Source organism: Hordeum vulgare, chromosome 5H, assembly GCF_904849725.1.
Source record: "Hordeum vulgare subsp. vulgare chromosome 5H, MorexV3_pseudomolecules_assembly, whole genome shotgun sequence".
Lineage (NCBI taxonomy): Eukaryota > Viridiplantae > Streptophyta > Magnoliopsida > Poales > Poaceae > Hordeum > Hordeum vulgare.
The window spans coordinates 509,298,059-509,323,729 of NC_058522.1; the positions used below are offsets into that span (position 1 = coordinate 509,298,059).

General features: G+C 45.1%; 9 protein-coding genes and 2 pseudogenes across 10 annotated transcripts; 5 read left to right on the forward strand and 6 right to left on the reverse strand.

The window, feature by feature from the left end:
• Positions 1–410: 410 nt before the first annotated feature.
• Positions 411–930, reverse strand: LOC123451831 (auxin-responsive protein SAUR36-like). Its single transcript, XM_045128373.1, has one exon. The coding sequence runs from the start codon at positions 928–930 to the stop codon at positions 520–522; it is 411 nt and encodes a 136-aa protein (XP_044984308.1). The 3' UTR covers positions 411–519.
• A 1,220-nt stretch (positions 931–2,150) lies between these two features.
• On the forward strand, positions 2,151–2,595 carry LOC123451830 (auxin-responsive protein SAUR36-like). Its single transcript, XM_045128372.1, has one exon. It carries the CDS (start codon positions 2,156–2,158, stop codon positions 2,567–2,569), a length of 414 nt encoding a protein of 137 aa, XP_044984307.1. The 5' UTR covers positions 2,151–2,155; the 3' UTR covers positions 2,570–2,595.
• Positions 2,596–3,379: 784 nt separating this feature from the next.
• Positions 3,380–4,024, reverse strand: LOC123451829 (annotated as a pseudogene).
• A 193-nt stretch (positions 4,025–4,217) lies between these two features.
• On the forward strand, positions 4,218–5,279 carry LOC123451812 (annotated as a pseudogene).
• Positions 5,280–6,012: 733 nt separating this feature from the next.
• On the forward strand, positions 6,013–6,872 carry LOC123451811 (auxin-responsive protein SAUR36-like). The gene has a single exon (XM_045128355.1). It carries the CDS (start codon positions 6,184–6,186, stop codon positions 6,793–6,795), a length of 612 nt encoding a protein of 203 aa, XP_044984290.1. The 5' UTR covers positions 6,013–6,183; the 3' UTR covers positions 6,796–6,872.
• A 2,349-nt stretch (positions 6,873–9,221) lies between these two features.
• LOC123451827 (auxin-responsive protein SAUR36-like) lies at positions 9,222–10,462 on the forward strand. Its single transcript, XM_045128369.1, has one exon. It carries the CDS (start codon positions 10,023–10,025, stop codon positions 10,440–10,442), a length of 420 nt encoding a protein of 139 aa, XP_044984304.1. The 5' UTR covers positions 9,222–10,022; the 3' UTR covers positions 10,443–10,462.
• A 689-nt stretch (positions 10,463–11,151) lies between these two features.
• LOC123451822 (auxin-responsive protein SAUR36-like) lies at positions 11,152–12,530 on the forward strand. Its single transcript, XM_045128364.1, has one exon. It carries the CDS (start codon positions 11,951–11,953, stop codon positions 12,377–12,379), a length of 429 nt encoding a protein of 142 aa, XP_044984299.1. The 5' UTR covers positions 11,152–11,950; the 3' UTR covers positions 12,380–12,530.
• Positions 12,531–13,459: 929 nt separating this feature from the next.
• Positions 13,460–20,569, reverse strand: LOC123451824 (auxin-responsive protein SAUR36-like). Of its 2 annotated transcripts, XM_045128366.1 has the most exons (4): positions 19,773–20,569; positions 19,374–19,441; positions 15,355–15,422; positions 13,460–14,114 (listed from the first exon to the last, which is right to left on the reverse strand). In XM_045128366.1, the coding sequence occupies exon 4, from the start codon at positions 14,007–14,009 to the stop codon at positions 13,587–13,589; it is 423 nt and encodes a 140-aa protein (XP_044984301.1). In that variant the 5' UTR covers positions 14,010–14,114; positions 15,355–15,422; positions 19,374–19,441; positions 19,773–20,569; the 3' UTR covers positions 13,460–13,586. The 2 variants fall into 2 exon arrangements, with proteins under 2 accessions (XP_044984301.1, XP_044984302.1); XM_045128367.1 differs by lacking the exon at positions 19,773–20,569 and having other exon boundaries at positions 19,374–19,722.
• LOC123451821 (auxin-responsive protein SAUR36-like) lies at positions 16,070–17,374 on the reverse strand. The gene has a single exon (XM_045128363.1). It carries the CDS (start codon positions 16,609–16,611, stop codon positions 16,177–16,179), a length of 435 nt encoding a protein of 144 aa, XP_044984298.1. The 5' UTR covers positions 16,612–17,374; the 3' UTR covers positions 16,070–16,176.
• LOC123451828 (auxin-responsive protein SAUR36-like) lies at positions 17,492–19,353 on the reverse strand. The gene has a single exon (XM_045128371.1). The coding sequence runs from the start codon at positions 18,418–18,420 to the stop codon at positions 18,001–18,003; it is 420 nt and encodes a 139-aa protein (XP_044984306.1). The 5' UTR covers positions 18,421–19,353; the 3' UTR covers positions 17,492–18,000.
• A 158-nt stretch (positions 20,570–20,727) lies between the features above and the next one.
• Positions 20,728–22,291, reverse strand: LOC123451809 (protein PHLOEM PROTEIN 2-LIKE A10-like). The gene has a single exon (XM_045128353.1). It carries the CDS (start codon positions 22,143–22,145, stop codon positions 21,069–21,071), a length of 1,077 nt encoding a protein of 358 aa, XP_044984288.1. The 5' UTR covers positions 22,146–22,291; the 3' UTR covers positions 20,728–21,068.
• Positions 22,292–25,671: the final 3,380 nt, after the last annotated feature.

Sequence of the window (25,671 nt, forward strand, 5' to 3'; positions counted from 1 at the left end):
CTAGGTATAGAAATCTCACCGGAGTGTGAAGGAGCCGACAGGATGCCGCCCAGCCCATGTCTGCAGACACTAGCTGCGCAACTGACTAGCAGGCTCCCAGAATGACACCGAGGGCTCATCAACACTAGGAAAGAAGGAACGAGGAACCGGAAGCAAAGCCACTACTGGTGGCGGGCAGTGGTGGTAGCAGAGGCACCCATTTCCCAGGCAGGTTTCAGTGGAGGCCATGCCCCGCGAGAACCTACAGACCGCTCCACCCACCCTGATCTGCACCGCTCAGTAATAAATATATGATTCTCCAAGGATAGGAGTTGCACTCAGATCATCCATGCCTCAGAAGTTTGTCGCTGCTTTCTTCAGTACTCTATACAAATACGGAAAATAATGTGTTTGGACTTTAGAGCGGCAAATTAGCAGATTTCTTTCATTTTATATCATTTCCTATGATATAGAATCTTACATCGGGCTGTACAAACTTCTACCGATTAGGCAAAAAAAAACAGATTTTCAGTAGCTTAGCTACGTACAAAGAGCAAATTGATGGGTGAGTCCCATCGATGCATCTTGGCCATGGCAATGCCCAGCAATGGAACTCAAGAACGCTCTCTCGACCTCCTCGGAGGCGTCTCTTCTGACTAGGCACAAGACATACTCTATAACCGTGGCATCGCAGGGCAGCATGATCCTGCCTCCCTCGCTGCTCGCGAAGCCAAACTCCTCCTCAGCCATCCTCAGGAGTTCGACGAAGACTGTCGTGCCGAGGTACGCCAGCGGGACCTCGAACCGCGCCCCATCGGCGGAGTACACCACGCAATGGCCCTTGTCAGCAACTGTGCTGCAGCACTCGTCGGCTTGCTGGCCACCAGCCCCAGCCGCGACCTTCCTCTGCCACTTCTTGGCCAGCTGAGCAAGCTTCTTTGGATGGATCATGGTTGAGTAATGTGCTCCTGGCTAGCTAAACTTCGCTTTAATTCTGAAAGTATGAAGGTGTGATGCAAACTATGATGTTGTTTGGAGATGAGATGAAGAAGTTTGTGATGAGCAGGCCATGGATTTATAGTAGAAAGGAAGAGTGGGCTCAGGGTACGTCTAATGTGTGGGTTGTGTGTAGCTATCAGCAAGAGCGGTGGGCGGGAGACAGTGCCATGAATGCTCTGCGTGCAATGTTGGTGCAGCTAGCTGCAGACAATGAGATTAATGATTTTGACGAGATCTCCACGGGACCAGATTTTAGGTGAGTGATCAGCCATTGTGCCCACTCAGGCAACTTGCAAGTAGATGTATTTTACAGTGGGCATTGCAGATACAAAGTTAGTGAAATGAACTAATGACAGCTCTGTAGAAATGGATTCAATGACGTTACCTGAAACCCTGGTGACAGAGTTTCTGGCTGAAGGTTACTAACTGGTTGTGGGCCCATAGGAAAATGCAGGGGAGATACCAGGAAATGGCCATCACATGCGGTGCTAGAAATCATGCAGACCATGAGATATGGAGCTGTCAGGCAACTTGCTGGACTTGCAGCAATCAAACCTCTGGTAAACCAATCAAGAAACACCTAGCATGCAGCTGCAGCTGTAAGTGCAATGCACACGCCTGAAAACCGTGAAGCAAACTCTGCATCTACTCAGCAAAGGCTCCAGACCATCATATGCAGTGTCCCCTGTGACACTGGCTCTTCACCTCACCTGATTGCAATCACCGGGTTGCTTCAAATGTACAGGGTCATCAAATCATGCAGAAATGATTGCTTTAGATTTTAGAACGAGATTAACTAGCGTACCTCCCAATCTCGTGATGCAGGACACCGAACCAAATGGAACACATCCACAAAAGCTGGACCCCAGATGGTTGCATAATGCCTCTGCCCAATATAGCATCAAAGACTGTAGCATGCATCTGATTGCCTTGCCACTAGTCCACTACCTTTGCCTCTACAGAGCAAGGTATGGCCCAGCAAAATCTGATCTGAATCTGGTTGCATCCCTTTAGAACCACCATTGCACGCACCTTGTCCCCTCTCAACTGATAGTAAGTCCCATACCTATATGCCTATATATTCATGAGCTAAGACACCATCACTTCACCAGCAAACTCACAGACCAAAGCATTTCTGAGCCAAATACCTAAGAACCAAGAACACCCAGCCATAACCATGATCCATCCCAAGAGGCTTGCTCAGTTGGTGAGGAAGTGGCAAAGGGTCAAGACAGGATCCAGAGAAGACGAAGCATGCTGCACGACATCGCCGGTCGCAGATAAAGGTCACTGTGCCATGTACACGGACGATGGGAGGAGGTTTGAGGTCCCGTTGGCGTACCTCGGCACGACAGTCTTCGGCGAGCTGCTAAGGATGTCCCAGGAGGAGTTTGGGTTCACATGCGACGGCAGGATGACACTGCCCTTCGATGCTGCGATGATGGAGTATGTCATGTGCTTGCTCAGAAGAAATGCTTCAGAGGAAGTAGAGAGGGCATTCCTGAGCTCTCTAGTCATGCCTTGCCAATATCCAAGTTGTACAGTGCCACATGTAGCGCTGCACCAGCAGCTTGCAGTTTGTAGCTCCTGAATATATGCAGAGTTTTAGACTCGTTATTCTCCATTTTGCATGTCTTGTCCAATACGATGGAAAATAGTTGAACACTAGAGAATGGAGGTTACATATTAGTAGCCAAGCGTGTTGCATCTTACGGAGCACTGATGTATCGCAGAGGCAGTAATCTCATGTAAAAGAACCTTTCAATGTAGTAATAGTGTTTATCTAGATTTTGGGTAATGTATGTGGAACAGAAGATCAAAAGCAGTTTCAGAAAGATTTATCATATCCTAGTCTCTCCAAAAACTGGGAACGTTGTGCCCCACCAAAATCAGAGTGAGATAGAACACAAGGAAACGTCTTTTCGCTTCTCGAGTCACAACAAGCAGGTCATGAACTTGAGCAAATCGTTCCTTTGCTGCAGACTAGTACAGGCTAGGTATAAAAATCTCACAGGAGTGTGGAGCCGACAAGATGCCGCCCGGCCCACGCATGGAGACACTAAGCTGCGCATCTAACTAGCAGTCTTCCAGAATGACGCCGAGGGCTCAACTATGCTGCACAGGAGGAATGAAGATCTGGAAGCAGCCACTACTAGTGGCGGGCAGCGGAGATGGCAGAGGCACCCATTTCCCAGGCAGGCTTCGGAGGGCATGCCCTGCAAAAACATAGACAGCTCAACCCACCCCGATCTGCACCACTCAGTCATAAATTGGCGATTCTCCAAGGATAGGAGTTGCAGTCAGATCATCCATGCCTCAGCAGTTTGTGCCCACAGTTTGTCTCTGTTTTCAGTACTCTACGAATAAGGAAAATAGTGTGTTTGGACTTTGGAGCAGCAAATTAGTAGATTTCTCCAAGAGAGAAAGATATATTTTGTATCATTTCCCATGATAATACAATCTTACATCAGGCTGTACAAACTTCCATAGATTCGACCAAAAATATTTTCAATTTTCAGTAGCTAAGCTACGTACAAAGAGCAAATTGATGGGTGAGTCCCATCGATGCGTCTTGGCCATGGCAATGTAAAGCAATGGAGCTCAAGAACGCTCTCTCGACCTCCTCGGAGGCGTCTCTTCTGACCAGGCACAAGACATACTCCATAACCGTGGCATCGCAGGGCAGCGTGATCCTACCTCCCTCGCTGCTCGTGAAGCCAAACTCCTCCCCAGCCATCCTCAGGAGTTAGCCGAAGACCGCTGTGCCGAGGTACGCCAGCGGGACCTCAAATCGCACCCCGTCGGTGGTGTAAACCACGCAATGGCCCTTGTCAGCGATGGATGTCGTGCTGCAGCACTCATCAGCTTGCTGGCCACCGGCTCCAGCTGCGACCTTCCTCTGCCACTTCTTGGCCAGCTGAGCAAGCTTCTTTGGATGGATCATGGTTGAGCCTGGTGTGTTCCTGGCTACCAAAATTTCACTTTGGTTCCGAAAGTCTGTAGGTGTGGTGTAAAATTTGATGTTCGTTGGAGAAGAGATGAAGAAGTTTGTGATGACCAGGCCATGGATTTATAGTAGAAAGGAAGAGAGAGCATGGTAGGTCTGATGTGTGGGTTGTGTGTAGCTATCAGTAAGAGCGGTGGGCAGGAGACAATGCCATGAGTGCTCTGCATGCAATGTTGCTGCCGCTAGCTACAGACAATGTGATGAATGATTTTGGGTGAGTGATCAGACATTGCGCCAACTCAGGCAACATGCAAGCTGCTGTGTTTTCCAGTGGGCATTGCAGATTCACAATTAACATGGGGTCCTCGTGCCAGACCGGTCAGTATGGTAGCATAGGCAATCTCCAAGCCAAGCTCCATCACACACCAAACACTTGCTCCAGCACAATTGTGGCTGCTCATGGTCTTGTCTCCTGCACATGGCAGGCCTGAGATATAAAACCATGGCTAAGTGTCTCTAAACACCATCGCTCCATCCACAGGACAAAGCATTCCAAGCTCGAGCTGACAGAACAATCTCTTCAGTTTTCAGAAACACAAGAAGCTACCATGGTGAGTGCCACGAGACTTGCTCAGCTGGCCAAGAAATGGCAGAGAATGGCGGTCCTCGGAAGGAAGAGGCTCACTTGGTCATAGGCGGTGCTAGAAAAAGCAATCGAAGGACCATGCAGCGCGTCGTATTCGGAGGTGGCTGGCAAGGGCCGCTGCGTCGTGTACACGGCTGACGGTGTACAGTTCGAGGTGCCGCTGGCGTTCCTAGGCACAGTGGTCTTTGGCGAGCTCCTAAGGTTGTGTCAAGAGGACTTTGGCTTCGCAGGTGGTGACGGCAAGATCACACTTCCCTGCGATGCAGCGTTGATGGAGTACGCCATGTGCTTGATTAGGAGAAGCGCCTCCGTGGAGATGGAGGTAGCGTTCCTCGGCTCCATGGCAATGACATTAACATGCCACTATGATGCAAGTTGTGCGGTTTCACGTGTGGGAGTTGCCCAGCATGTTGCTCTCTGCAGCTCTTGATTGCCACCAATTTTCTACTCTTGTATGCAACTTATTAGTTAGATACAGGAAAATGGGATTAAAAAAAGGAAGTGTTTATGTAGATCATTTTGATCTTGAAAACAAAGCAGCCAAGGAAGATGACCAGCAGTTAGCCACCGTGCTTTCAATGTATACTTTGTCGCAGATATATGATTGATCACAATTTCTTAGGACATAAGCACGCCAAATTTCTTGTGCGCAGTTAGATGGCCTCAGACCCAAAAATGATACAAAGAATGAGATCTTTACAGATGGAGAAAGGAAACTGACCTTTTGCAAAAAAGGTGGCGTATTTTGGTCAACCAAAGATAAACCTGTCGGTATTTGTATTGGGACTGGAAAACCAACAAATGTACAGAAATCAGTTCTATGACACATCTCAGCAAACAAAATTTCATACTGCTAGCAAATATCTCCCGATCTGTCATGGACATGTAAGTAAACTATCAGTTGTCAAATGAGCACTGTGTCCCATTTTGCATTACTGCAGTCCTGGTCCCCTGATTTTTTTTACTGGAATGAACTAATGACAGCTTAGTAGAAATGAACTCACCTGAAGCCAGGGCAGACTTTCCCGCTACAGGTGGCAACCTGATGGTTAACAACTGGTTGTGGGCCCATTGGAAAATGCAGGGGAGATACTAGGAAATGGCCATCACATGCGGTGCTGGAAATCATGCAGACCATTAGGTATGGAGCTGTCAGGCAACTTACTAGATTTCCAGCAATCAAAGCTCTGGTAAACCAATCAAGAAACACCTAGCATGCAGCTGCAGCTGTAAGTGTGAAGTACACACCCCAAAAGCAGTGAAGCGCACTCTGCATCTACTCCGCAAAGACTCCTGACCATCATATGCAGTGTCCCCTGTGACACTGGCTCTTCACCTCACCTGATTGCAATGACCGGGTTACTGCAAACGTACAAACACAGGGTCATCAAATCATTCAGAAATGATTGCTTTAGAACGAGACTAACTAGTGTACCTCCCAATCTCGTGATGCCGGACACCGAACCAAATGGAACACATCTACAAAAGCTGGACCCCAGATGGTTGCATAATGCCTCTGGCCAATTTAGCATCAAAGACTGTAGCATGCATTTGGTTGCCTAGCCACTAGCCCACTAGTCCACTACCTTTGCCTCTACAGTGGTCCAGCAAAATGTTATCTGAATCTGGCTGCCTCCCTTCACAGCCACCATTGCATTGCACACCCCTTGTCCCCTGTCAACTGCGAGCAAGTCTCATATCTCTATGCCTATATATTCAGGGCCCAAGACACCATCACTTCATTAACAAACTGCGGACCAAAGCATTTCTGAGGCAAATACCTGAGAACCAAGAACACCTAGCCATGACCATGATCCACCCCAAGAGGCTTGCTCAGTTGGTGAGGAAGCGGCAAAGGGTCAAGGCAGCATCCAGAGATGACGAAGCATGCTGCACGTCATCGCCGGTAACAGATAAAGGTCACTGTGCCATGTACACGGCCGATGGGAGGCGGTTTGAGGTCCCGTTGGCGTATCTCGGCACGACGGTCTTCGGCGAGCTGCTAAGGATGTCCCAGGAAGAGTTTGGATTCACATGCAACGGCAGGATCACACTGCCCTTCGATGCAGTGGTGATGGACTATGTTATGTGTTTGCTTAGAAGAAATGCATCGGAAGATGTAGAGAGGGCGTTCCTGAGCTCTATAGTGATGCCTTGCCAATATCCAAGCCGTACAGTGCCACATGTAGCGCTGCACCAGCAGCTTGCAGTTTGTAGCTCATGAATATATGCAGATTTTTTGTCCTCATTGTTCTCGATTTTGCATCCCTTATGCAATGTAATCAAAGATTTGATTCTATTCTCTGCTAAGAAAACACAAAAATATATTTATTAATGAAGTATTTCGAGAAAATTAACAACCACCATAACTCTTCCGTTGTTTCATGATCTATCATATACCCTTCTCTCATTAATACATACTCCCTCTGTAAAGAAATATAAGAGCGTTTAGATCACTAAAGTAGTGATCTAAGCACTCTTATATTTGTTTACAGAAGTAGTACTGCAGAAGCAATTTACTGTCAGCTTACAAGTCGGGCAAGATATATCAGCACCGCTTAACCCTCAAGATAAATTCTAAGGGCTGATGTATCACAAAATGTGATAAGTTGCATACAAAAAGGACGTATGCTTTCAGAGGTAGTGGCATTGGCAAGTTAAGTAGATCGCGGAGGTAGCATTCTCATGCCAATAACCTCACAATGTAATATAGGGTTTATGTAGATTTTGGGTGATGTCGACGGAACAGAAGATCCCCACCCTCTTGCTCATGAATTTCATGTTCACAAATTCTAAGCCCACGGTTTGTATCTACTCTCTTCCAATACAGCAAATAAGGTGCTTGGATTAGTGGCAAAGTATTATATTTCTCTAAGACAAAGACACACTTTGTATCATTTCCTATGATAATAAAATCTTCCATCATACTGTACAAACTTCTCGAAATTCGACCAAAAATATGTTAGATTTTTTGTTTTTTCGAGAAAACGCAAAAAGCCTTTGCGTTTCATTGCATTGAAAAGAGGGGGTGTTACATCCTCCTAAGAGGCTAGTACATCAGCGTTAGATTTTCAGTAGCTAAGCTATGGTTTGTTTAGCAAAAATATGTTAGATTTTCAGTAGCTAAGCTATCGTTTGTTTTTATTTCCCCAGTACTCTGTACAAACAACGGCAAATAATGTGCTTGGACTTAGAGTGGCAGAGTATTAGATTTCACTGAGAGAAAAAGATATATTCGCCGTGTTTCATTTCCTATGATAACAATCTTACATCGGACTGTACAATTTCTTGAGATCTGAGGAAAAATATTCAAAATTTTCAGTAGCTAGGCAATGTCCAATCCAAGCTCCAGCACACGCCAAACACTTGCCCCAGCACAATCCAAACACTTGCCCCAGCACAATCGTGGCTGCTCATGGCCTTGTCTCTTGCCCGTTGTAGCCCTGAGATATAAATCCGTGGCTAAGTGTCTCCAAACACCATCACTCCATCCACATGACAAACCATTCCAAGCTCAGCTGACGGAAGAATCTCTTCTGTTTCCAGAAACACAAGTAGCTACCATGGTGAGTGCCAGGAGACTTGCTCGGCTGGCCAAGAAGTGGCAGAGGATGGTGGTCCTAGGGAGGAAGAGGCTCACCTGGTCTTCGGTGGCTCTAGAGAAAGAAACCAAAGGATCGTGCAGCATGTCGTATTCGGTGGTGCCTGGCAATGGCTGATGTGTCATGTACACAGCTGACAGTGTCCGTTTCGAGGTGTCACTGGCATTCCTAGGCATGACGGTCTTTGGCGAGCTCCTAAGGTTGTCCCAAGAGGAGTTTGGTTTCACAGGCGCTTACGGCAAGATCACACTTCCCTTTGATGCAGCAGTGACGATGCATGTCATGTGCTTGATTAGGAGAAGCACCTCCATGGACATGGAAGTGGCGTTTCTCGGCTCCATAAGAATGTCATTACCATGCCAGTATGATGCAAGCTGTTTGGCGCCACGTATGGGAGTCGTTCAGCATGTTGCTCTCTGCAGCTCTTGATTGCCACCTATTTTCCACTCTTGTATGTAACTGAGTTACATACAGGGAAACTGGGGGAAAGAGGGAAACTGTTTATGTAAAGCATTTTGATCTTGAAAAACAAACAGCCAAGGAAGATAAGGCCGATATTCTTTCGATGTATATACTTTGTTGGGGAGATAAATGATTGATCACAGTTTTTTAGGGCATAAGCAGGACAAATTTGTTCTGCACAGTTATATGGCCTCAGACCCAAAATATTACAACAAATGACATAATCTTTAGTGCTTCACAGATGGAGAAAGGAAACTGACCTTCTGGAGAAAAGGCTGGTGTGTTTTGGTCAACCACCAAAGAAAAACCTGCCGATATTTGTATTGGGATCAGAAAACCGGCGAATATACAGAAATCAGTTATATGACACAACATCTCATCAAGACTTGTGTTTAGCAAACAAAATTTGATACTGCTAGCAAAGTCCCTGTCAATCTGTCATGGACATGTAAGTAAACTATCAGTTAACAAATGAGTTCTACGTTCATTTTGCATTATTGCAGTCCTGGTCCCCACCAAAAAATACTGCAATACTGAAATGAACTAATGACAGCTCCGTAGAAATGGACTCAATGCCATTACCTGAAGCCATGGACTGACTTTCTCGCTGAAGTTGGCCACCTGATGGTTACTAACTGCTGTAGGCCTTGGAAAATGCAGCGAAGATACCAGGAAGTGACCGTCACATGCGGTGCTAGAAATCATGCAGACCATGAGATATGGATCTGTCAGGCAACTTGCTAGATTTGCAGCAATCAAAGTACTGTTGAAGCAACCAACAAACACCTAGCATGCAGCTGCAGCTGTCAGTGCAAAGCACACCAAAAAGCAGTGAAGCATACTCTGCATCTACTCAGCAAAGACTCCTGACCATCATATGCAGTGTCCCCTGTGACACTGGCTCTTCACCTCACCTGATTGAAACCACCGGGTTGCTGCAAGGGTACAAACTACAAAGACAGGATCATCAAAGCATTCAGAAATGATTGCTTTTGAATGAGACTAACTAGCTTACCTCCCAATTTCATGAGACAGGACACCGTAGCGAATGGAACACATCCATAAAAGCTGGACCATAGATGGTTGCATATAATGCCCCTGCCCACTTCAGCATCTAGGACTGTAGTATGCATCTGATTGCTCAGCCCACTAGTCCGCTACCTTTGCCTCTACACAGCAAGCCATGGCCCAGCAAAATCTGATCTGAATCTGGCTGCCTCCCTTTACAGCCACCAGCCCACACACCTTGTCCCCTCTCAGCTGCTAGTAAGTCCCGTATCTCTGTGCTTATATATTCATGGGCTAAGACTAAGACACCATCACTTCATCAAGAAACTCACACCAAGCATTTCTGAGTGAAATACCTGAGAACCAAGAACACCTAGCCATGACCATGACCCATCCCAAGAGGCTTGCTCAGTTGGTGAGGAAGTGGCAAAGGGTCAAGATGGTGGCCAGGGATGACGAAGCATGCTGCACGACATCGCCGGTCGCAGATAAAGGTCACTGTGCCATGTACACGGCCGACGGGAGACGGTTCGAGGTCCCGTTGGCATACCTCAGCACGACAGTCTTCGGCGAGCTGCTAAGGATGTCCCAGGAAGAGTTTGGGTTCACATGCGACAGCAGGATCACACTGCCCTTTGATGCAGTGGTGATGGAGTATGTCATGTGCTTGCTCGGAAGAAATGCTTCAGAGGAAGTAGAGAGGGCGTTCCTGAGCTCTGTAGTGATGCCTTGCCAATATCCAAGCTGTACAGTGCCACATGAAACGCTGCATCAACAGCTTGCAGTTTGTAGCTCCTGAATATATGCAGAGTTTTTGCCTCATTATTCTCCATTTTGCATGTCTTGTCCAATACGATGGAAAATAGTTGAACACTAGAGAATGGAAATTACATATTATCATACCAAGTGTGTTGCATCTTACGGAGTCCCCTTAACTACAACTATATAGAATTGGACCATATTCCAACGTCAGGCTTCAGACTACCAATGTCTAGCTCATAGAAGCTAACGCTGACAAGTGACAAGCAACACTACCATTAAGAGAAGCAAAAATGTGATTCTATTATATGCTAAATAAACCAAAGAATTATATTTATTGATCAAGTACAGCAATAATTTCAAGAAAATTAACAGCAACTCAAACTCTTTCACTATTCGATGATCTATAATATATGCGGTTCTCTCAAATGATACATATTACAGAAGCAATTTTCTGCAATTACTGAGGGTGTTCTTGCTCAGAATACATTAGAAGATGTTCACCAGTCGACAGGACATATCAGCAGTTATATCATAAAGTTTTGCATAAAGTTCAAAAGCAGAAGAGCAAATTTTCATTTAGCAGTACAAACTATAGAGCAATTTTTTAAAGTAAAATAATGGGTTATGCCTAACTGTTACATATAAATTGAAGGACCTTGAAAGGATAATATAAGACTTTACAGAAGGCAGTAGGCCTGAAAATGCTCAAAGGGGAGTCTGCAGCATAAGACTAGTCCATACCTGTCAAACATGACTTCCAGCTAAATTTACAGGATCCATGTTTTGCAAGCTTGCAGCTGGTTGTAGACCCACAGGAAAGTGCGGAGAAGGCACTGAGAAATGGATGCCGCGTAGAAGTCAGGTAGCCCATTGATTATGAGTTATGAAACTGTTCAGCAACTTGCTCGTGTTGCATCAGTTAGTGTAATCCCCATCAAACCTAATCAAAATGTTAATGATTTCCATTAAAGTGCAAACCATGCTAGCTAGCTAGCTAGCTAACCCCATGACACTGACCCTCCAACTGATCGCAATCTCAGCGTTGATGAATTGCAGATTGCAAGACTAGGATCCCCTGATCATTGTGAAATCATTACTCTTGCAACTAAGCATAAGTAGCTAATCCTTGACGGTGTCACTCTCATAACACAAGATTCCGAATAAGATGTAGCCCATCCATCAAAAGGCTGGACCCAAGATGCCTGCACAAGGCTTGTCTGCCAATATCTCATTGCACAATGCTGAAATCTTGTTAGCATGGGGTCCTCGTGTCACTTATCCACCAGACGTGCCACTATGGCAGTACCCATCATGCACCAAACATTTGGCCCATAGAAATACACAATCCTTGATCTGCTTGCCGCATTGCACAAATGAACATTGTGGCCTTGTCCCCTTACCCAATCATCAATGGCACTTGACAGGGCTCATGTCTCGAGCTATAAATTCTTGCTCCAGTAGCCTCAAAACAGCATCGCTTCATCCACAAACAAAGCATTTGCAACTCAACTAAAGTTTCCAGCTCCCAGCAAAAAAGAACCAACCATGATCAACGCAAAGAGAATTGCTCAACTAGCAAAGAAGTGGCAGAGGGTAGCAGCTCTCGGGAAGAAGCGGCTTTCCACGACGACAACAAAAGAAGTCGAAGGGTGCTCAACAGCAGTGGCAGGAAAGGGCCACTGTGTCATGTACACCACTGATGGGAGACGGTTTGAGGTGCCATTGGCATACCTCAGTACGGTGGTCTTCAGTGAGCTATTGCGGATGTCCGAAGAGGTGTTTGGTTTCGCAGGCAGTGAAGGAGGGATCAAGCTGCCCTGTGACGCCATGGTGATGGAGTACGCCATGTCCTTGCTCAGGAGAAGTGCCTCTGCTGAGATGGAGGCGGCGTTCCTTAGCTCCATGGTGATGCCATGCTGCTATGCAGCTCCACCTGTGGGAGTTAGCCAGCATGTTATTGTCTACAGTTGCTAATTGTCATCATGTTTTGTACTTTTGTACGTAAAGTAGTTCGATGTAGGAAATAGGAAAGAGGATGTTCTATGCAAAAAAAGTAGTTTTGCAACTGATTAAGCAATCGAAAAACAGTTACAAACATCGTTCCCCAAGCGTATATTTTCTGCAGACTGGTCACTTTTAGGACTTTGAACAGAACAAGTCAACTTATTCTTCTGCGCAGTTACGTGGCCTCAGACCCAGAAATTTACAAAGAAACGATCAGGTGGTGGGAGAAATGTTCATGAATGAGCTTATAAACTGCCAAGCACTAATATCCCCCAGTCTGATAAATCCATCCAAATGGGATTACTAATATAATGCCCCGGTCCAGTAGACAATTATGCTTTTCATTAGGATACTAGGACTGCTTCCTTCTTTTTTACCAGCCTCTCTATATGAAGAGAGTAGCTGGGATTAAGGCCCTGTTCCGTATTCTACCGGCTCCCCGAATCTGCGGAGCTGGAAAACTTCAGCTCTCTTATTTTCAACTGTAGCTCCGCCAGCTCCGCTCCCGGAGCTGTGGAGCGGAGCGTCTCCGAACAGGGCCTAAGAAATCATACAGACCGTATGAACTGTCCAGCAAGTTGCTAGACTCACAACAACCAAAGCGCTGCTTAACAAAACAACACCTAGCTAGCATTGCAAATGTAGACCACATTTCTCAGTCGAGACTCAAGGCAATCGTATCTCAGTTGAGAGCTGCCAAGTTCGTTAGTCAGAGCAGGAATTTACAACAAGGTCAGACGAAATACAAGCAAATGGAACAAAAGAAAGGAGGTTCATAGTGGTCGGTTCCAGTTCAAGTTCATCTTTTTGACACTATTATGTAATCGAGGTGTAAGCCCTCTATTTTTTCTTCTTTCATCAGTGCTTGATTAATTTGGCAAGTGTAGCTTCAAATTTTTTGTTGACTATTTTTTTCAAATTTTGCAAATGTCTTCCAAAATTCATCAACGAAACCAATTGACTGACTAGCAGGCTAACTTCTTCTATACAAGAAAGCTGGCTAATCTTATCAAGAACATTTATCGAGTAGCAACGCAAAAGATGCAGATGTGAATAATCACAGGAAAATGACATTTTCAGAAAGTTCACTGGTCTGCTAAGATGAGAAAATAGGTATCTTTGTTGCATTTCCTGCTGTCCTGACAATTGACATCTAACTGAACAAAAACATGTACCACTAGCTACAAACAGAAAATTGCTGATAAAATCCAGCTGATGGCGCTAAACAACTCGCATTGTAGCAAGGCCTCACTATGGAGCTCAGGAACGCCTTCTCGACCTCTTCAGAGGCCTCTCTCCTAATCAAACACATCACATACTCCATCACAGAGGCATCACAGGGCAACGTGATCCTGCCATCACAGCTGAAGCCAAACTCCTCTTGAGACACCCGTAGGAGCTCTCTGAAGGCCATTGTGCCAAGGTAAGCCAATGGGACCTCGAACCGTGATCCATCGGCGGTGTACACAACACAATGGCCCCTGTCTGCAACGGAAGCGGTGCTGCAGCCTCCGTCAGTGACTGCAGTCTCCTGGCCACCAGCTGCCACCAGCCTCTGCAACTTCTTAGCCAGTTGAGCCAGCTTCTTTGGATGAATCATGGTTCTGTGGTGTTCTTCCTAAAATGCTCTTTTTCTCAGGAAGGTGTGATGCTTAGATTGCTACCTTGTTCATGCCTTCGTGGATGAAGTGGTTGTGTGAGCAAGCTGTGGATTTATAGTTGAAGGAAGAGAGCAATAGAAGGGTTAGGTGCAGCTATGAGCACAAGTGTGGACAGGACCATAGGAGACAAGGCTATAAACATGGCATGTGCAATGCTGAAGAGACAAGTCTGATTTGATAAGATTTTGATGAGACCAGCTGTATGGCATGTGATGCAGCAACCAATACTGATTGGATGAGAGTACTGTAGTACTGGTACGCGCAATGGTTAGAAAAACTAAGATATTTTTTATGGACCAGCTCCTCCATATCACCATGTCTCAAATGTGTTGCATCGTGAGAAGAGTGATAGAGCCCATGGTTTCTGTGCAACCACCTATGCTTCTGGCCCTGAACATACCGGTATTCAACACAAGCTACTTGTAGCAATATATAATTTGCATTTGCAGTGCGTTCACACGATTGCTTCGTTCAAGCCATCTTTCCTATAGTTTTCATTTTCCTGTGGATATTGCGTCTTGTTTCAACTTCGAAACAAGACTGCTGGATCCACACCATCATACCGGGGCAACTAAATAGACCAAAATTCTGGTGCATCTATTTGATATTGTTAGAACAAACCTCTCTGGTATAGAGAATAAAAGAAATTACATATAATTTTTTCTAGGACGCTTTAGAGTCTTTCTATTATATTATCTTTGAATATACATAGAATAGATTAGTATACTGAAATAGCAATTAGTCTAATTCAAAAAAAAATATTGCATCCACTTAATTTCAATCAAGTCATAACCTGGGTGCCAACATGATGTATGATGTTAAATTGTTGGATATTATTCAGCTGTGTGTGTAGGATCGGATTGAAACAGTACACAAGGACAATCCATATCAAAACGCAATCACAACTACTACCTCTGTACACTAATATAAGGCATTTTTGCAGTTCACATTGCATCCACTTAATTTCAATCAAGTCATAACCTGGGTGCCATCATGATGTATGATGTTAAAATGCTGGATATCATTCAGCTGTGTGTGCAGGATAGGATCAAAACAGTACACAAGGACAATCCATGTCAAAACGCAATCACAACTACTACCTCTGTACACTAATATAAGGCATTTTTGCAGTTCAATTTGAACTGCAAAAAAGTCTTAAATTAGTGTACAGAGGGAGTACATCCTTCAGACATTGTATTTAAAAATAGTCTATAGAAAAGTAGGGTCTGAAATCGACTTATACATGTGAAAACATGAAAGCATTCAGAGGTAATGGCAGCTTACAAGCATTGCGAGAGTAATTTCTGGCCCTCAGCGGACCTTGGAAATGCCGCATCCACATGTCAAATAACCTGCAGGCGATAGTTATGCATGCTTTAGCCATCTGATCGTAATTTCTTAGTTTGCATTCAGTTTATGTAAGGATCTGTCACATGATCACAGACAATGTATAATCTCTAGTGATTATGCATCATAATACAAATTATTTGAGTGCTTGAGTACATCCCAATAAAATACATAGTGTGGACCCTGAGATGGAGATATATAGTCTGAAAGTTGGTTATGCCCATAATGAGTTTCTGCTGAACCACCAGATTCAAGGTGTCCAGTGGTCCAAACAACTTGCTCAATAATCTCACAGCACCTCTGTTTGATTAGCAGCATCTAATATGTGAACTCCACTTCACATTTTGTTCTTACAGTTTCCTACAAAATTTTAACAGGATTTTAGTTTTGAGCACCTGGAATTAGGTTAGTAATCTGCAAGAGGTTCTAACAGTTATTGCAAAAGATAACTTTACATGACCATGATTCCATACCATTTTGCTAAACTAGTACCAAGTTCTGTTCAAATTTTTGTCTGCTTGCACAAGTCAATATTCAGACTCATCAACTTTAGTCTGAACTTCCTTGTCTTACACAATAGAGCCTTAGCTAAATTCGTCGTAAAAAGAAGAGTTATGGAACTATGCAGTCAGGAGCCAAAACGAGAGTCAAATGGTCAACTTCCAATATGATTCTTTCATTCCCTTTCTCCTATATAAAACTATTTACATCATCCAAAAGGATGGACAGAAAATAGAAGGTAAAACCAACAATGAATCCTCAGAAGCCAGAAACAGCTACTTGCTGGCTAACTCCCATAGATGGCTCCAAACCATTTCCATAGTGGCAAGGTCTCACCACAGAGCTCAAGAAAGCTCTCTCTACCTCTTCTGATGGGTTCCTTCTGAGCAAGCACATGACATAGTCCATCACAGCTGCATCACAAGGCAGTGTGATCCTTCCATCGCTTGTGAAGCCAAACTCATCCCGAGACATCCTCAGAAGCTCCCCGATGATCGTCGTGCTGAGGTACACCAATGGCACCTCAAACCGCCTCCCGTCAGCAGTGTACATGGCGCAGTGGCCCTTCACTGCCACAGAAGTGCAGCACTCACCGACTTCTTTTGCTGAAGTCCACATGAGCCTCTTCCTCCCAATGGCTGCCACTCTTTGCCACTTCCTTACCATTTGAGAAAGTCTCTTGGCACTGACCATGGTTGTATCACCTTCTTTCTTGGCAGAAAGCTCAAGAGTTTTGTGTCGAGTGCTAAGCTAGTGGTAGTGCTTTGCTTGTGGATGGAACCGGTGGTTCAGAGCTGATGTATTTATAGGTGGGGGGGAAGATAGGCATGCAGCTTAAGTGGAGCTATCAAAGCAAGCTGGCAAGGGACAAGGCCATGAGCTTCAAACATGCAATGTTTAGATGCCCCTTTGGCACTTGTTACAGACAGCAGTGGTAGTGTTTGGGCGATTGGATATCACAATGTACCGCCATACTGACCTGCTTAATGGATCAGGGCATGCTTCATGAGTCATGAGGACTACATGTAAGTTGGGTCCAATATGTGAACAGTGAGGAACAGTTATGTGGGAAATGAGATATAAATTATTTGAAGATCTGGGTATCCCCAGAGAGTGAGATACATAGTCCGGCGGTTTTCCGTGCCCATTGTTTCTGAACAACCAGTTTTAATGTGTTTAGTGGTTCAGATAAGTGAACAGCTTGCCCGGCAATTTCATAAAGTCTTTTGCTCATTGTCTGTTTGATTAGTAGCATCTCATGTGAGCTCCATTTCGTCGCTGCTTCTTACACTCTCCTATATGGTCCTACAGGACTACAACTAGCTTATTGTCATTGCTGAGCTGTAAGCAGTTCTACTGGACCATATTTCTCAGTTAAGACCTGAAGCAATCATATCTCTTTGATGGAAAGTAGCAGGAAGCTGCTAAATTCTTTGATAAAAACGGGAACTTAAAGAAAGACAAACAAACAAAACAGAAAAAAAAATCATTGATAAAAACAGGAACTTCAAGAAAGACAAACAAACAAAACAGAAAACGAGAGGTTCAGATTTCTTTCTGAACAACTCTTGCTTAACAATCTAACCATCTAATTTACAACTTATGCAAATGTCTTTCAAACTGGAAACAGCCTCTTGCAGAAATGTAGGGAAAGGCTGCGTACAATAGACCCAAAGTGGTCGGACCCTTCCCCAGACCCTGCGCAAGCGGGAGCTACATGCACCGGGCTGCCCTTTTTTATGCAAATGTCTTTCAAAGTTCAGCAATGAAGTCGGTCAGTCTAATAGCTGTCTCAGTCCTATCTATTACCTCCGCCCCAAATTACTTGTCTGAGATGTGTCTAGATACAGATGTATGTAACACTAGAACGTCTAGACAAAACTAAGACACGTAATTCAGGACGGAGGGAGTAGAACATTTAGCGAATACAAACACCAAAGATGTGGGTATAAATAATAATGAGGAATTCAAAATTTTCAGTGAAATTATCAACTGGTCTGCTAAGATGAGAAAAAGTCTGTATATTCCTTTCATTCCCTACAATTCTTCAATTTACATTCAACTGAACAAAAACATTTATCACTAGCTACAAACAGCAAATTGGTGATTAAGTCTCACTGAAGCTACACAACTCGCACTGTGGCAAGGCCTTGCTATGGAACTCAGGAATGCCTTCTCAACCTCTTTAGAGGCATCTCTCTTAATCAAACACATCACATACTCCATGACAGAAGCATCAAAAGGTAATGTGATCTTGCCATTGCTGGAGAAGCCAAATTCCTCTTGAGACATCCTCAGGAGCTCACTGAAGACCATTGTGCCAAGGTACACCAACGGAACCTCAAACCGAGACCCATCAGCAGTGTACATGACACAATGGCCCCTGTCTGCAACAGAGGTGGTGCTGCAGCATCCGTCGGTGCCTGCAGTCTGCTGGCCACTGACTGCCACCATCCTCTGCCACTTCTTGGCAAGTTGAGCAAGCTTCTTTGAATGGATCATGGCTGTTATGTGCTCTTGGCTAAATTGCACTTCTGCTCTGATGGTGTGATAGGCCTTTTCACAAATTGTGGTGCTTGTTTGCTGATGAAGTTGTGTTGAGCAGGTTATGGATTTATATAGTTGAAGGGATGGGGTTATGTGTAGCTACCAGAAAAGGTGGTGAGCAGGACCATAGGAGACAAGGCCATGAGTGCTCTGCGTGCAATGTTGCAGCTGCAGACAATGTGATAAATGATTTGATCAGATTTTTTTGGGACCAAATTTTTGGTTATCAGTAAGGGGTGGGGTGGAGCCAATGCTTCCATTTCCGTGATTGCTGGTGTACTGTAGTACTGATTCCTTCAACTATTAGAGACATTAAGCCAAAATATATATGACAAGCCATCCATACCAGCATGTCTCAAATGTGTTTTGGCATGAGATGGTTGATGTCTGACGAAGCCCATGGCTTGTGGCATGCCCTATCCTTGGGGGGCTGATGGGGCCCTGATCGAGTTGGTATTTGCAAATTGCTGCAATATCAAGAGGTATATTCTAGTCTGCATTTTGCAGCACGCCATGTGATTCAAAGGCACCCAACTCATGTTTCCTGGTCTGTATTTTGCTGTGGGCAGTACCTGGTTCCAACTTTCAACTGTGGCAGCTGATTCTGACCCATCTGGTTCGATCCCAAAATGGACTAAAATTCTAGGGGCGCCTATATGATTGGAATTCAACTAGGGATCATCATCATATATGATGTTGAAATCTTGTCCCATTATGAAATCAATTTAGTTTGCAGGATCAGATCTTCCAAGGTACTCAAGAAAAAACATCCCATAAATAATGCAACCACAAGCACATTCATTTTTGGGGCATACTGGGTCAGATCATCATTCTAACACAAAGGCACATTCAGAAATCAATGAATAGATGCACAAACATGAAAGCATCCAGAGGTGATGGCAACTTACATGTATTGCAGAAATTACTTCCGACCCTCAGCAGATCTCCGAAATGATGTGCCCTCATGCCAAATAATCTGCAGCCAATAGTTATACCAGGTTTAGCCATTTGAGCACAGCTCTGTACCAGATCTGCGAAATGATGGCTTACTAGGCATTCTACTTCGCTACCAGTGTATCATTATACGACTATGAATCTTAATTTCTAGTGAGCAGAAGAGCAAAGGCAGCGGTCAGAACCAATCATCCACATCATTTTGAGAAACTGACCAGTGTATTCCCAAGCAAACATCAAATGGCTATACGATGTACCCCTTCTCCTAAACCCCTAAGCAAGTAACTGAAAAAAAAAAAGTTGTGTTGCTACCTACTGCTGATAAGAGGGTGTGGCAGATTTGAAACCCTCACCGGTGTGTGCAGTGGACGAGGTGGTTGAGCCGCCACGTGGCACCCCTATGGCACGTAGACCAGAAACGCGCCCGATCCCACCATCAATAGCCCAGTGGAGGTCCCACTGACATGCGCCAGACACGTGGCGGCGGTGGCAGCGTCAGTCTTCCAGGCAGTGGCAAGAGATCCAACATGGATGCATATTCTACTGCACATGTGGAGCCAGTTTCACACCCATTCCCTATACCACCCATAGCCATTCCCAATACTTAATCTTGTTATATTAGTAATTAAGATCAGCATAAGATACCTCAGTAATATCTTCTTTTTATCCAAATTTATCGATCTAACCATCTTTTCTTGTGACCAGAGCTCAGATGTTCGTACTGCTTTGGAATCTGGATGTATTTTTTTGGTGGGAATCTGGATGGTTCTGGTAAACGATAGTGAGGAGCGGAGAAGCCAGCATATATAGTGGTGCCAAACTGAGCGGTCATCTAAGGTTTTACTGTGGCACTGAAGTGTACTTCTTACTTCCTTGGTGACCAAGAGCTGTTTGACTGCACTATATAGTCTACTAAGTATTTTTTTTCCTCTAATAGTGGATAGAGATGACACATACGATGTTGGCTGGAAAACAATCAACTGCCCAGAGACAGGTGCAATAGTTGCTAAAAAAAACAGCTACAATAGACCATATGTCCGTATCAATGATTTCATCATCCAGTTGAAATGATTCAAGAAGACATGCATTTATCTATTTTCTCAACTTCTACATGACACATTACATTTAACAGCTGAACTGGAACAAAAACACTACTACAAAGTCAGAATGCAAAAATATCCAGGCACAAACCTCTGATCAATTCATCTTTGCTTTTCTACAAATCATAGCAAAGAGATGATGGCAAGCATAAGTGGAGAAGTTTCCTGCTCTTGTTGCCCGAAATAGCTTAATTACACACACAGAATGTTGAAGAACATCAAAGTCAGCATCAATAAGATACTGACAACTACTTCTTTCCGAAGAGATGGTGAAGATTACTAGGATACAACCACAATACACGTGAAATTACACTAAAATTCTGAAATTACCCATTCTTGTTTAACTACCTATATACTCCCGATCAGACTACCACAAACAGCAAACCAACAACTACAAATCCAACAGATTTCTGCTTCCAAATGCTAGTCAACAACACATAAAAAGGCTAGCAGTAGCAAACGATCAATTTGCCATCTACATACTTTACTTTCCAACTACAATCAGGATAAATGGAACAATGTCACCTTGAAATCCACACGAGGCCATGCCTAGGCCGGCAACGGGAACCTCATTCCAACCGAAATGTGCATGCACATTGTGAGGCATAAGGTGAAGATGGCCATGGACTTGGCGCTCAGGTACTTGACCGCGACGAGACCCCTTTCGGCGATTTCATCCCGGGCAACGACAATGCTCTTCCGTGCACCAGCGGACACCCGCTGAGTCGAGAACTCGAGGAATGACCGGACCATCTCGGCGGTGACCCTTCCCGTGACATCCAATACAAACCTCCGGTTGCTTGGCATGGCCAACGTGGTGGATACTCTCTCCATTACACAGCTAGGACCTGAATTGCAGACCTCTTGCACTACTGCTGCTTCAGCTCGAGAAATGGAGGCCTCCTTTGCGACCTGCCGCGATGTCCTGACAAAGGTCTCGACGGCGCCGTTGCACACGGACACGAGCAGGTCCTTGAGCTTGGCGTCGTGCTTGGGGTTGGTGACTACGCCCGCGGGCACCTGGTCGGAGGTGGGCACGGCCGCGGTCCTGTCGAGGTAGGCGGCGACGGCGGTGCTGACGAAGACCCGGACGAGCTCCGCGGCGGCCTCCTTGCCCCTGTCGCTGCAGAGCGCAGCGAGCCAGTCCGGCTGGCCAGGGGCGCGGGGCCGAGGCTCGGGATCGCGGCAGGAGAGGACGAGGTTCCTGGCGAAGCCCCCGAGGACGGCGGAGGCGAATCCGGCGCCGTCGGGGGAGAGGAGGCGGTCCAAGATCCGGTCGTGCAGCGGCGGGGAGGGGGGATCCGGGCCCCGGGCGGCCCGGTGGGAGGAGAAGGCGCGGAGGGCCCCGGAGGCGAGCGACTCGGAGAGCGCGGAGGCGGCGGAGGAGACGTGGTCGGAGGCGGCGAGCTTGGAGAGCTGGAGCAGGCTGCGGGGCACCTGGTCGGAGTCGGAGCGGAGGAAGCCGGCCAGGTCGGAGCCGACCTGCGAGAGCGCGTCGGCGAGGGAGAGCGCCGCGGCGATGCGGCGGCGGTGGTGGAGGTAGAGGCTGTAGAGGCCGTAGCAGGCGGTGGCGGCGGCCGCGCCGGCGAGGAGGCGGCGGCGGCCGGCCGGCGCGAGAGCGTCCATGGGCTGCGGCGAGGGGCGGGGCGGGGGAGGGGAGGGGAGAGTGCGGAGGCGTGCGCTATCTCGCCGGCCCGCTCTCGGCCCGCGCCGTCGCCATCGACTGATCTAGTCTAGCTGGTAGGAACACGAGACGAGACTTGACCGAGCTCGACCCAGTCGTGCTCGCCACTAACCACCTCGTTGTTAACGTCCCAAAACCTGCTGAGAAACACTCTTGGCCATTATTGACTAATTGAGAGGCTGCAGTCTAGCCCAGCCCAAAAAATAACCCAATGGAAATTTCGATTGCATTTTCTCCTGCATTGTGCATTTGTATGAAACACTCGACTTTGATCAACCGCGTAGACTCTGTAACTAGTTTAACTGCTTCGCTTATAAAAATGGTTGGGTTGGTCCTCGGAGTCGGAGGAGATGATGACGACGTCTTCATCATCTCGTTCTCCTCTGTGCTCATGCTCGTCCTCTCATGAGGTCGTAGTTGGTTATCCTAAGCATCCTTCTCTTTCACCGTCCCCGCATCATTTTCTTACAGCTTGGATAAATGGAGGCCAATCTCAGGGGTGCGATGGTTCCACAACCATTGACACTAGATGACCCGTGAGTTGCCACCTCCACCATGAGAGATGAGTCGTATCATCAACGGGCTCTTCGTTGTGGTCTTCGCCCATGATCTGAACTGAGGATGGTTGAAGGACTTCGTATTTTTATTTTTTGAATCTAAACACACTTTATTACTGCTCAATAATGTTCACAATGATACATTGAAGATCTGGTGGGTTTAACAGCCAGACATGGCGCCCAAAATCCAGACCAAAGGCGTGCTTAGCGAGGCTATGTGCCTCGAGATTTGAAGCTCTACCCTCAAAGATGAAGGTACAGTCGTCGAAAGATCTTGCGGTGTGAACAATCTCCTTGACAATGCTTGCATACATCCCCCCCTATTTGCTTCTTAATGTCCAACACCATAGCTTGGCAATCAGAGGCGGTGATGACATGTGACTCCACGAGGTCTGAAGCAACAGCCAACGCCTCACGGCATGGTAGAGCTTCTAGCGTTGGAGGGTCAGTAACCCCGGATATTCTGATCGCTGATGAGCCAAGGTAGAGTCCCGATGACTCCCTACAAACTACACTGAAAGAACCTTCATCACGGTTTCTCGCAACAACCCTGATCTTAACAAATTCAGATGGTGGTGGAATCCAACGTAATGGAGTATGTCGCTGAACTGGCACAAGATCGGAAGCAGGCTTCTTAGGTTTGCACTCTTCCAGCTCCCTAATGTACTTCATAATAAAGTTATGTGTGGAAATACGACTTTGGAAAATATTTTCATGTAAAGCTTGTCTCCTTGAGTACCAAAGTGCCCAAATGGTTACTGAAACCTGAATAAATTCCGATGTGGAAAACGTATCCAGTAGAGCAAACAACCATCGTTTAGCTTCAAGTTCCCTTGTACTTTTTAAAGTGTCCAAGAGATCTAAATTATGTAACGCCCAGACACATCGGGCGACAGTACAATGGAGCAACGAATGTTGCCATGAGTCCTCAGAACCATAGAGGCCACAACTAGTATCGGTCGACATGTTCCGGTCGTCACAAACATCCGCAGTTGGATTGACTGGTGAGCTAGTCTCCACAAAAAGAACTTTACTTTAGACTCTCGCTCATTGTTTGAAGAAGTTGTCCGCCCTTCAAGCCAAGCCTCTCTCCACATTTTTGTTTCAACAAGCATACGATAGGACGACTTCACAGTGAAGACACCATTCTTCTCATGGACCCAAGACCAAAAACCATCGATATGCCTTGTGCATAGCGATATTGGCACGATGGCCTCCGCATCTGTAGGAATCGTGTCACGATCCCATTCTGCACCTTGTAAGACCACCTTGTAAGATAAATACTTATACACTATATTCATGCAAGACACAAACTAATCCAAAAAGTGTGGTTATATAAGTTCTATTACCTTCTCAGACTTAAGAGGGCTTTTAGTCTACGTACCCTCTTAAGGCCTAATATATTAAAGAGAAATAACTTTTATTACAAAATATTGTTAAATTTAGTACACTATATTATATATGACTACGAATTGACAAAGAAGTTGCAAACAAGTATAAAAGTTTGATATGAATAATTAGTATGGGCAGCCTCACACTACGGTAACCTCAAGTAGTCGTTGCAACGGAGCTCACTTTAATAAAAAATAATGCACTACTTCAACCATGCAAAACCTATATGTAAAAGATTTCACCCACCCGAGTTCTTGTTGCCATTGATCATAATTAGCCTATATATGGCAATAAAATGTAACATAGATAAATTAGATTTATTGGTGACAACTGTTATTTGAAATTTGCATCCAATGCATTTTCCCCTTTTTGATAGGCCCGGCCGTGCGGAAAAATCCGTAAAAAACCATTCTAAAAAGCCGAAAACACGTGCGAAAAAATAAAAAAATAAAAATACGAAGGGAACGCTCAGAACACGACACGTGACATTGACTGAGAACACGCCAAATGGCGGCACGCGGGAGTGATCGCTGTAAGGTTCCCGAAGAAGTGCTTGCTAACTAGTTGCTCTTTAACTACCTACTGTGGAATAAAAGCCAGAGTCAATTGTTTCGATCAAAGCAAATATATACAAACAGGAAACAAAGAAAGAAAGAAAAAAGAAAACATACCTAAGAAAGCACATCCAAAACCAAAGCGGGGATTTGGATCCACGCCAAGAATGGGGTAAAAACATAAAGCATGTCATTCCCTTGGCTTTGAACCCTATCTTTTAGAAATTTGAACGCACTATTCTTGCTTGTTCCAACACCCGAAGGAGTGGCTTTGAACGCACCATTCTTTCTTGGGCGGCGTACTTTTATGAAATATAAAATTGTTTTCTATAAATATTTATTTGGACCTATAGAAAGGAGTGGCTTTGATGCTAAATTTTGGTTTAATCATGCCCTTGGCAGTGATATAAAACAACATTTCGGATGAACTTTCTCTCGAAGAAATTAAAGCCCTATGTTTTTTGTGGATGCCTGATGGGTTCCAATTGATTTCTATCAACATTTTTGGGTCATAGTTGAACATTATTCGAAGGAGATATTGTCTCTTTTTTGTCAAGGAAACATTAATGTTCATAGATTAAATTACGGAACCATTTCTCTGATCCAAAAACTACCTGGTGCTAATAAGATCCTTTAGTTTAGCCCTATATGTTCTTGCAACAATAAAAATCCTCCTCATTTAATGTTCCAGGATACTTACTAAAAATGTTTATAATATATAATGAATGGTTGTGCTGAGGAGATCACAGACTACTCGTGATAGGTGGAAATACCATGGAGACAATTCTCACCTTGCATGAACTTATACATCATGTGCCAATTAATAAACAATCTGGAGTATTTTTTTAAAGCTGACTTTGAGAAAGCATATAAATATTAAGTGGACTTTCCTTTTGTAAATTATGAATCTTAAAGGGCTCTCTAATCCAATTATTCACATGATTGTGGGTGTTATAGTCAATGGT

Coding starts and splice junctions, on each gene's coding strand:
- LOC123451811 (XM_045128355.1), top strand. CDS start 6,184: ATGTTATCTGAATCTGGCTGCCTCCCTTCACAGCCACCATTGCATTGC.
- LOC123451830 (XM_045128372.1), top strand. CDS start 2,156: ATGATCCATCCCAAGAGGCTTGCTCAGTTGGTGAGGAAGTGGCAAAGG.
- LOC123451824 (XM_045128366.1), bottom strand. CDS start 14,009: ATGATTCATCCAAAGAAGCTGGCTCAACTGGCTAAGAAGTTGCAGAGG.
- LOC123451822 (XM_045128364.1), top strand. CDS start 11,951: ATGATCAACGCAAAGAGAATTGCTCAACTAGCAAAGAAGTGGCAGAGG.
- LOC123451827 (XM_045128369.1), top strand. CDS start 10,023: ATGACCATGACCCATCCCAAGAGGCTTGCTCAGTTGGTGAGGAAGTGG.
- LOC123451828 (XM_045128371.1), bottom strand. CDS start 18,420: ATGATCCATTCAAAGAAGCTTGCTCAACTTGCCAAGAAGTGGCAGAGG.
- LOC123451831 (XM_045128373.1), bottom strand. CDS start 930: ATGATCCATCCAAAGAAGCTTGCTCAGCTGGCCAAGAAGTGGCAGAGG.
- LOC123451809 (XM_045128353.1), bottom strand. CDS start 22,145: ATGGACGCTCTCGCGCCGGCCGGCCGCCGCCGCCTCCTCGCCGGCGCG.
- LOC123451821 (XM_045128363.1), bottom strand. CDS start 16,611: ATGGTCAGTGCCAAGAGACTTTCTCAAATGGTAAGGAAGTGGCAAAGA.